At 33.5% G+C, this 10,842-nt stretch overlaps 1 protein-coding gene across 1 annotated transcript; it reads left to right on the top strand.

Moving 5' to 3' along the window:
- The first annotated feature begins 719 nt into the window (after window positions 1-719).
- Window positions 720-10,754, top strand: LOC143586560 (lon protease homolog 1, mitochondrial-like). The gene is made up of 20 exons (XM_077068085.1): window positions 720-1,152; window positions 1,231-1,296; window positions 2,658-2,840; window positions 2,940-3,005; window positions 3,340-3,381; window positions 3,501-3,623; window positions 4,188-4,286; window positions 4,357-4,422; window positions 4,516-4,602; window positions 4,725-4,764; window positions 4,868-5,039; window positions 5,250-5,374; window positions 5,526-5,656; window positions 6,622-6,726; window positions 6,813-6,926; window positions 7,008-7,175; window positions 7,860-7,961; window positions 8,081-8,218; window positions 8,709-9,191; window positions 10,355-10,754. The coding sequence occupies exons 1-20, from the start codon at window positions 877-879 to the stop codon at window positions 10,526-10,528; spliced, it is 2,760 nt and encodes a 919-aa protein (XP_076924200.1). The 5' UTR covers window positions 720-876; the 3' UTR covers window positions 10,529-10,754.
- The last annotated feature ends 88 nt before the right edge of the window (window positions 10,755-10,842 follow it).

The raw sequence follows: 10,842 nt of genomic DNA, 5'->3' as shown, positions 1-10,842 counted from the left end.
CATATTATATTCATATTTTAAAATTGAACACAAATTCAATCCTCGAGATTCCCCTATACTTGAATATATGAAAAGTGTATTATACTGAAATGTAAATTAAAACTTCAGTCGTTTTCATTTACACATGATTATGATTATGTATTTCTAGTATAGTTAGTTTAAGGGAATCAAGGACTACACTATCTAGTTTAATTGGATTTCTTAAAGGAAAGTAAGAATAAACAACGCTATAAGTTAAAATGTATGAAATCACCATTGTACAAGACTATTCTCAATAATGACACCAATGAACTCGATGGTTTAAAAGAAACAAAGCCTCCTAATGAACAAGGGAGCAAAACCTCATAATGACCAACGGGCATCACTCATAAGCAATCGATACCCATTGTAGAAAACCATTTGATTACCTTGTTAGAAAAAACCTTCAGAACATACTTCACAATCGCGTGAACACTAAGAATCAATGACATGATCAACAATAATAGTTATGACTAGCAAGAACCTGGTCCATGAGCAACAATAATTAACAACATATACGTTGTCAACAATATTCACAATAAATATTATCTAAACTATCAATATCAATTACCGACATAATAAATATTTAATTATAATAACCAACTCTCAATCATTTTAACCGTCAACTAACACACTTGTTATTGAAGTAATAACATAACTAAAACTAAACAATAAAGAATAAACAAGATCTTGAAGAAGTAGGGTTTATGGTGGGCTTTATAGTCAAAAGTCAAAACCATTGAATCCTAATAATAATAATAACAACATTTTCTTGTTCCTCAAGTCCTTCAACACCAACTCCAGTCATCCATCTTCTTCATATTCAATCTCTACACCAATTACTTCACACAAACCCTAATGTTGAAGGCTCTAAGGTCTTCTATCAGCTTACACCAGCCTCGTTTCACCACACACTCACACTCCACTTCACGCCATGGAATCAAATTCAACTCGCCGTTACACGGCGTGTTGCGAGCTGCTCTAGGGTTTCAAAACCCTAGGTCTGCTCACCGAGTGTTCTTCTGCTCGGACTCGAGTGATAAGTCTGGTGCGGATGCTGTGGCTGCTGTTGAAGAAGCTGAATCAGCTGCTATTGTTCCTGCTGCTATCAAAAAACCAGATGATTTTCTCACGGTTATTATTATATTATTATTAATTAATAATTGTAGTTATTGAATGATCAATTTGTTTATTAGAAGCTGAATTTTGCAGGTGTTGGCATTGCCATTGCCACATAGACCATTGTTTCCTGGATTTTATATGCCAATATATGTCAAGGTATTAACATAACACAATAGTTTCTGTTATTGTTATCGTTTTACAACTTACATAACACGATATAATTGTTGTCGTTCTACAAATTCAATGACACAATAGTTTATGGTGTCATTTTCGTAGTTATTAAAAGCCCTCGCTTCTTGCGCATAGGCAGTGTTGTAAAAAATCGGTAGTCGGTAGTCGGGCGGTGGGGACTAGCGATTAATCAGGATTAATCGGATCGGACTTTAATGTATTTTTCAGTTTTATATATACACGCACACATTTTGATATGTAATTTTCAGTTTTATACATACACAAACATATTTTGGCCAGAAATTGGCTGGAATGTCGCAGAAAACTGCCGCTTTTGATGGAATCTCGCCGGAAACCGCTGATTTTAGTCGGAATCTTGCCTGAAACCGTCGATTTTGGCCGGATTTGACCGTTGACCGATTAATTAGCCGACTAGCCCAAAATTAATTAGTGAAGTGGGGGCTAGCGATTAATAGGTGCCTAGTCGGGATTTTTGCAACCTTGCGCATAGGGCCATTTTATAGGCGAGGCTCAATATATGCGCTTCTAGTTCGTAGGCCTTTGCTTCTTGAAGTCGACGACACCTCTATTGGTATTGATGGCGGATCAAAAACAATGGTTATTTGAGCATTTCCTATTTATTACTTTTGAACTTTTGGTTTTCATATTTTGAACATTTTGGTACTTTACTTTGAACATTTCGGTATTCAAGTTTTGGAATTAATATTGAATCTTGACTCTTTTGGAACTTTTGTTTTGGTACTAATCAGATGTTATTAAATGTTAGTTATTGGCTTTTGTTTATTTTATATGAAGAAAAATATTATTGTTTTTATACATAATATATTTAATTTTTTTTGTTCAAGTGCGTTTTTTTTCTTAGGCCCTCACTATTTTTACGCCTTGCTTCTAGGCCCTTGGTGAAGTCTATGTCTTAAGTGTGCCTAACGCCTTTGATTACTATCATCATTTTACAACTTATATAACACAATAGTTTTTGTTATCATTTTACAACTTATGTCAAGGTACAACATAACTCAATAGAAAGCCCTTTGGATTCTCAACTAGTTACGCTTTTATTCTAGTTGCAAAAGCAAGTGATACATTAGTTTTCTTTCGTCATGCTATTTACAGGTTGTTGCTTGATAATTAGTTTTGTTTCTTTGTTTTCAATTCAGAATGTCAGATTATAGGTCTATGATATGTTTAAGGATGCTAATTCTAATGGGATTTGATTAATTTTACTTATTACTAAAGTTATGGTAACATTAACTACTTTTATCTCCTTTAGAAGCAATTTATGTTCTTTAATGTATAGTTTTAACATTTACTTAAACTCCTTACAGGATCCTAAACTGCTAGCAGCATTGGTAGAAAGCCGAAAACGACAGGCTCCGTATGCTGGTGCATTTCTTGTAAAAGATGAACCGGGATCCGAGACCACCAGTACAGATGCAGAGAAAAATATATATGAGCTCAAGGGCAAAGATTTGCTTAACCGTCTTCATGAAGTTGGTACACTGGCTCAGGTACTTATGATGCAATTATTGTTAATTAGCAGTGGTAAATTTGTTATGCTTGTATATGTAATGTATCGCTCATGGTCAGTTTTTAATTTTTGTAAGTAGATAACAAGTATACAAGGAGATCAAGTTGTTCTTATTGGTCATAGACGCCTTCGGATAACAGAGATGGTGAGTGAAAGATTTTTTTTTGTATGTTTTCAGTTACATGCTGAGGTGGCAAAGATCGGCGGGCTGTGTGATGGGTTAAAACGGGTTGGGTTGAACCAATTGATACTGTTTTGTCCATATTTTTAACATGATTTGTAAATAAGTAATGTTTTAATTGTGATGATAAAACCATAATATTAGTTTATTACAATAATAATCAAAATCTTTGAATAAAACACTCATGGAATTGCCATCTATAGTTAGAAGCATCAACGTATTATATTTGAAGATATATTTTACATTTTATCTCATTTTGATATTATGTTTTGGGACTGAATTATTGCATCTTATACAGGTTAGTGACGATCCTCTTACAGTCAAAGTGGATCATCTGAAGGTATCATCTACTCTTATTCTAAAATATTTGGATATGCAATAAGTAAATTATGAATCTACTTTCATCGACACTCTTTGATCATACGCTACTTATATTTTGATTATGTTTTTGTATTCTAGGATTCACCATACAACAAGGATGATGATGTCATCAAGGCAACATCATTTGAGGTTATCACAACCCTTAGAGATGTTTTGAAGACAAGTTCTCTTTGGAGGGATCATGTTCAAACCTACAATCAGGTTTAGCACTTTTTTTAGTTACATTAGATATAGATGTTGAATTTGGCTTTTACTTTTGTAATGTTGTGGGAAGTATTCACTGTTTTTTGCTATCATGCAACAATCTTATCCAACAAAACAATAATGAAGTACACATTAAGATGAATTTGGGAAGTTTTATATAGATCACTGTATGATTACATCCACAAGTTAGAAAAGATATGAGCATTTGATGCTTTATCTAGATCAACTTTAATTTTATAGTCTTTTCTCCGTATAATAGGTGAGCGTGCATCAGCGATACATTAATTTACAAAAGTCTGCACTTCACATACTTTATAATATACTAAAAGTAATTCAATTTAGAGCCTTACCAATCTGTTATATACTTATATTTGCTTATTTTACAATGCTCAAGTCAGATTTAATTCCAATATTATTTTTGCATCTGCTTATGGTCAGATAATGTGCGTTTAGCTGGAAGACTGTTATAATTTGCATCCGCCTTTTCGATTAACATATTTCTGAACTAAATTGTTCCTTTTTCATTTGCATTATTGGATGAACTGCTTTTGTTTACTGCAGCATATTGGTGACTTTAATTATCCAAGATTAGCAGACTTTGGTGCTGCAATATCTGGTTCCAACAAGTTACAGTGCCAGCAAGTGCTTGAAGAGTTAGACGTAAGTCACAGTAATGTTTCAAATGAATGCTTGCTATCCTCTCTCATTTTTAATAATATTTTCAATTTAGGTGTACAAACGATTGAGACTCAGCCTTGAACTATTAAAGAAAGAAATGGAGATACATAAGATTCAGGTAAGTACTGATAACATCTTATTATATATAATTCTCCTAAGCAGTAGTCTTTGTTCTTGGTATCATTTAAATATACTTGGGCTTTTTAATTAGGAATCCATTGCAAAAGCTATTGAAGAGAAAATAAGCACTGAACAACGTCGTTACTTGTTAAATGAGCAGTATAAGGCTATCAAAAAGGTAACTTTTACAACCAATTCTAGTTATATTAATCTCTTACATTCTTATTCAAAATTTTCATTGTGGTATGAAATTATGAATCCTTTTTTTAATTTAATATGTTGCATGTTATCATATTACAGGAATTAGGGCTTGAGACAGATGATAAAACAGCACTCACAGGTAGTTTCGCTCTATTTCAGATCTTTATATCTTGATAAACTTCTGCTATTTATTGATGCTTTTGTTTATATGATTCAACAATCTTTTTTGTTTTTTGGTGTAGATAAATTTAGGGATAGAATTGATCCAAACAAGGAGAAAATCCCGCCTCATGTTCTGCAAGTTATTGAAGAAGAACTGAAGAAACTGCAACTTTTGGAAGCCAGTTCAAGTGAATTTAATGTTACACGCAACTATCTTGATTGGTTGACTGCTTTACCCTGGGGTAATTATAGGTATGTCCACATCTTTTGAATTTGATCAGTATAGTTATGTACTTTCTGTGAAGTTTTAAAGTTATTAAATGCTTATCATACAAAAAAATAATTATTTTTGATGAAATGAAGTTTTAAGAATTTTACCTTGCACCATATCATGCTGTATTTTGTATTTTGCTAGATAGAACATAGCTTTGGTGATTCTGATATTTTTTTAACTTACTTTAGTGATGAAAACTTTGATGTCCTACGGGCTCAACAAGTTCTTGATGAGGATCATTATGGGTTGAGTGATGTTAAGGAAAGGATACTTGAATTTATTGCTGTGGGAAAACTCAGAGGAACATCACAAGGTTAGTTTATTTCTCATATTAATTTTTTTAATTTCTAATTGTGGCATGTAAGCTAGTTGTTATAGAGATGGGTTTATCTTTGATTTTTAGATATTTATACTGTATGATCTTGAAATACAAGAGGGTTGATACAAGACATACATTGTTGCAGGAAAAATTATTTGCCTTTCTGGTCCTCCTGGAGTGGGTAAAACTAGCATTGGTCGGTCAATTGCGCGCGCTCTTAACAGAAACTTTTATCGGTTTTCTGTTGGTGGATTGTCTGATGTTGCTGAAATTAAGGTAAAGAAAGTGTATTGAGCTGTCTTGCACTCTTATCTATTAGCTAGGGGTGTGCATGTAACTGAAGTAACCAAAGCGTAACCAGAATAACTGACGTAACTGAACTGAAATAACCGAACCTAATAAAAAAACTGATGGTTTGGTTTTTTGTTTAAAAAACTATTTTTTTCTTTTGTTCAGTTTTGCTATCTACCAAAAATCAGAAAAACCGAACTGAACTAGAAATACCGATTTTAAATAACTCACAAGAAATTAATAAATGATGTAGCCCAAAAATTTTAGGTTCAAACTTGAAATAATCAAGTAGTCATTTATTAACCAAAATAATCTAGGCCCAAATACAATTTTTAGGCCATTTTTTGGGCCCAATATTTTCAAGTTCAAATGGGAAAATAAAAAAACCGAGCCGGATTGAAAAAACCGATTTTAAGTAATTATTAAGAAATTAATAAATGGTGCAACTAAAAAGTTTTAGGTCCAAACGTGTAACAATAAAAAACAGTTAGGCCCAAATTTCAAGCCTAAATCAATAATTTGGCTCATTTTTTTAGTCCAATATTTTCAAGTCCAAATGGTAAAACCGAAGTTATAACCAAATGGTTTTCAAAAACCAAAAGAAACCGAATTTTCGGGTTTTGGCCCGGTTTAAGCCCAAAACCATCCTGCAGACGCTTTCTTTGTCTATTTTTTTTCTTAATTCTTAATCGGGGAGAGGGGGGGGGGGGTGGATATGGAAAACGGGTCACTTTCAGTGTGTGCTTGGTTGACCCACAAACACGTTTTTTGTCTATTGTGTTTTCAACTTCTAACCAAAAGTGTTTTGTGTTGGTTAAGATGTAAATAACAATATAATTTATATATTTGGATAAAATGACTTGCATATGCAATATAAAATGGGCTACATTTAAACCAATACCATTATTATTATTATTATTATCTTTGTATAAACATCTGAATTATTACAGGGACATCGTCGCACCTACATAGGCGCAATGCCCGGGAAAATGGTGCAGTGTCTGAAAAGTGTGGGAACTGCAAACCCTCTTGTTCTTATCGATGAGATTGATAAGGTATAAATTAATTTAATAATATCACATTTAATAATTGCAATTGGAAATACCTTTTATTTATATAGTTTTTATTCATTATCTCTCAGTTGGGAAGAGGACATGCCGGTGATCCTGCAAGTGCAATGTTGGAGCTCCTTGATCCAGAGCAAAATGCTAATTTCTTAGATCACTATCTTGATGTTCCAATTGACTTGTCAAAGGTCAGTGACAATGTGGTTCTGTTAAATATATATCATTTTTGTTAGCAAATTGTGTTGAATGATACTGAATGTGTGGTGCAGGTTTTGTTTGTATGTACAGCGAATGTGATAGAAACGATACCGGGTCCACTTTTGGACAGAATGGAGATAATTCCCATTGCTGGTTATATTACTGATGAAAAAATGCATATCGCTAGAGATTATTTAGAAAAGAACACTCGTGATGCGTGTGGTGTCAAGCCCGAGCAGGTCTCGCTCTTTTCCATTTAGGAAAGATGACAATTGACTAGTTACTTGTTAGTCAGATTAAACTTTTATTAGTGGATACAAACTGCAAAGTGATTCCCACCAATCCCCTTAATATATATGAACATAAGATGTAGCAAACTGTATTCATGTACATGTATTTTGATTTGTTATTTTATCTAAAAAATAGCAATGGTGTACTGTACACAGTCAACTATACAAAGTTTTACTATATTCACTCTAGTTTGAACAAATGTAAGATATGATAGTATAAAGCTAAAATTTTAGGGAAACCATGTTTTATTTTCCTATTATTTTATTCTAGCTGAACAGAAAGCACCCTATTTTTATTACGCAAGTATATATCAGTGCTAACGCTATGTCCTAATGGAAGAAACATATTTTATGTGCAACTTAAAGTGGAAAATCAGAACATTGTTGATTTTTGTTTGCTCCATGATAGTAGATTATGATAGAATAACATTTGCATGTGGATTTTTGTCTATATACGAATGGTTTATGTTGTTATCTAGAAAGGTTAAGGATGTTGTTTTTTCACACATTGCAGATTTGTAGCTATAACAAAGCTTAGGCTCTTTAGAATGTGCTAACAGAACACCTAGTAATATGTACTAAAGCTTGCATTGTTAAAGTGTGATGATGATCTAGTCGTTTTGACATTTTCAGGTTGACTTGACGGATGCAGCTCTTCTTTCTTTGATTGAAAATTACTGCAGAGAAGCAGGGGTTCGTAGTCTTCAAAAACAAATTGAGAAAATCTACCGCAAGGTAGTCTTCAAAAAGTTAATTTTTTCTGGCATTTACTTGATGCTCTCTGTATTTTTACTTTTTAATGCCAGGATTAACTTTTAATTGTATTTGTGTGCCTTTTATGCAATTATCTGTAGATTGCTTTGCATTTAGTTCGACAAGGAGCACAAAATGAACCTTCAGGTTCAGAAAGTGAGTCAACTCAGGATGCAACTGAGTCCAAGGAGATTGAAGAAGCTGAAGTTGTTGAGACAAATGTCTCAACTGATGTAAAGGTAAATCAACTGATGAATCTTGTTGCTATGGGTGTGAACGAGCCGAGTCGAGTCAAGCTTGACTAGGCTCGATCTCTATTTATAGAGCTCGAACTCTGCTCGTGAGTAGTTTTTCAAGCTTGAGCTTGGCTTGTTTGTTAATTAATTTATGTAAATCATAATTATATATATGAACAATAATGACTAATTATAAATAATATAAATTTAGTTACTTGTATGAGTTTATCATAAACTTATATATAATAATGATTATTACATAAATATATATATTTAATATATTAAGTAAAATTATGTTGATAATGGTCGCTTAGACTTGCAAGCCAGCTTGGGCTCAAGAAGTGAAGCTCGGGCTAGTATATTAAACAAGCTTATTTAAGGCTCTAGCGCATTTAACGGGCCGATCTGAGCGACTTGGCTTGTTGACACTCTTATGGCTAAACATAATTTTCAAAATTCTCATAAATTTTTTATATATCTTGCTCATTCACAGGATAATGAACCAACCGAAAAAGTGTTGGTTGATGAGAAAAACCTTGCAGATTATGTTGGAAAGCCTGTTTTCCATGCCGAACGCATGTACGACCAGACACCGTTAGGAGTTGTAATGGGCCTTGCTTGGACTGCAATGGGTGGGTCCACTTTATACATAGAAACCACACAGGTTGAACAAGGTGAAGGGAAAGGGGCCCTTCATCTAACGGGTCAGCTCGGTGATGTCATGAAGGAAAGTGCCCAAATTGCCCACACTGTTGCCCGGGCAATATTGGCTGTAAAAGATCATGATAACCCATTTTTTGCAAATTCCAAGGTTCATTTGCATGTGCCTGCTGGTGCTACACCAAAAGACGGGCCGAGTGCCGGTTGCACCATGATTACTTCTTTGCTTTCACTTGCAATGAATAAGCATGTTAAGAAGGACCTAGCTATGACTGGGGAAGTGACCTTAACGGGTCGGGTTCTTCCAATTGGTGGGGTATGTGTTCTGAACCCGGTTATATCTTTTTTGCTGTTTAGTTAACTGATTTCATAAAATATAAAAAGGGAATGCTGTAGTTTTCTTGGGTCAAGTATTTGGCTATACTAAATGGTGGCATTAGGGCTGTGTAAACGTGTCAAGCTGCTCAAATAGGGTTGAGCTTGACTTGTTTCACCTGCTTGAGCTTGGCTTGTTTCAAGCTCTATTTCTAAAGCTCGAGTTCAGATCGGGTCGTGTGTAGTTTTTCAAGCTCGAGCTCGGGCTTAATTTGCTCATTGTTTATTAATAAATTTACATAAATTTGTAATTTTTCACGTATTTTTTACTAATAATATTTATATACAAGATAATGTATATTATTTAGTTGTTTTTATCATAATTTTGTATACTATAATAATTATTATATAATATATATTAATATATTAAATAAGATTATATATAAATAAGACTTGTTTAAGCTTGCGACCCAGTTCGAGCTTGATGAGTGAAACTCAGGCTCGGGTTATTTATTTATTAATTTGCATAAATTTATTATTATTTTTATATCTTTTTACTCATTTTTTATATATAAGATAAGATATATTTCTTTAGTTATTTTTATTATAATTTTGTATATTATTATAATTATTAAAAAAATGTATATTATATTATTTTAAATAAAAACTATATAGATAATAGGCTCGTATAGTTTCGCGAGCCAGCTTGAGCTCGACAAATGAGGCTCGGGCTCGGGCTTTTTTATTAAACGAGCTTGTTTAAGCTCACGTCATTCGAGCGTTTAGCGAGCCGATCTTGATTAGTCACAAGGGGCTTGGTTCGTTTCCGTTTCTAGTGGCATTTTTGACTGACTTCGTAGTGAGACTTACTATGAATGTGGCAATATGGGATTAGCTATCAAGGAAACGGGGCAAACGGGGCAAACGGGTTTAAAAAGTAGCCTAAGTTCAATTTTTAATGAACACGACTTATCTTGTTATTTGAAGATTTAGCTTGTTATTCTAATAATATTGTTTTTGTAGTCATAATCAACACATTAGTTATCTTCATATTTTAAAAAATTCAACAAAAAGGATGTTAATGTCTCAACTCGAACCCATTTGGCCCATGATCCGACCGACCCATAAAAACCATTTTAAAATTTATTTTGTGTGCAAATGTAGGTGAAGGAGAAGACCATAGCTGCAAGACGAAGCGGAGTGAAAACCATAATATTTCCTTTAGCTAACAAAAGAGACTTTGATGAGCTGGCACCTAATGTTAAGGAAGGTCTTGATGTGCACTTTGTAGATGACTACAATCAAATATTTGATTTGGCTTTTGAATCTGAAAAATAAAAGCGCCATTATTTTGGTACCAAATTTCATATCATCACGGGTGACACTAACAGGTTTGTTCAAATTTTACATTATGGTATATCATCAGGACAAGATTTTGCACACAATTGTTGTTTTCAGTTAATTTCAATTTTTTCTGTCACATTAAAGAAAACATTGTAACATGCGGATAGCCTTCAATGAGGTTGCTTAATAATGCTGATGCAACGAGTTCAAATTCATTAAGTTTCGGTTTTTGGTCCGTAAGCAGTAAGCTCGCATTCTTTCTACAGAAAACGAAGTATAGGTGGATTTGGAAGTGTGTTGCCAATTAA

Source organism: Bidens hawaiensis, unplaced genomic scaffold, assembly GCF_021521415.1.
Source record: "Bidens hawaiensis isolate Kalapana, Puna unplaced genomic scaffold, B.hawaiensis_p1.1 tig00034696_1, whole genome shotgun sequence".
In the NCBI taxonomy this organism is placed as follows: domain Eukaryota; kingdom Viridiplantae; phylum Streptophyta; class Magnoliopsida; order Asterales; family Asteraceae; genus Bidens; species Bidens hawaiensis.
The sequence above is the reverse complement of the archived record's forward strand: the minus strand, read 5'-3'. Positions and strand labels throughout refer to the sequence as shown.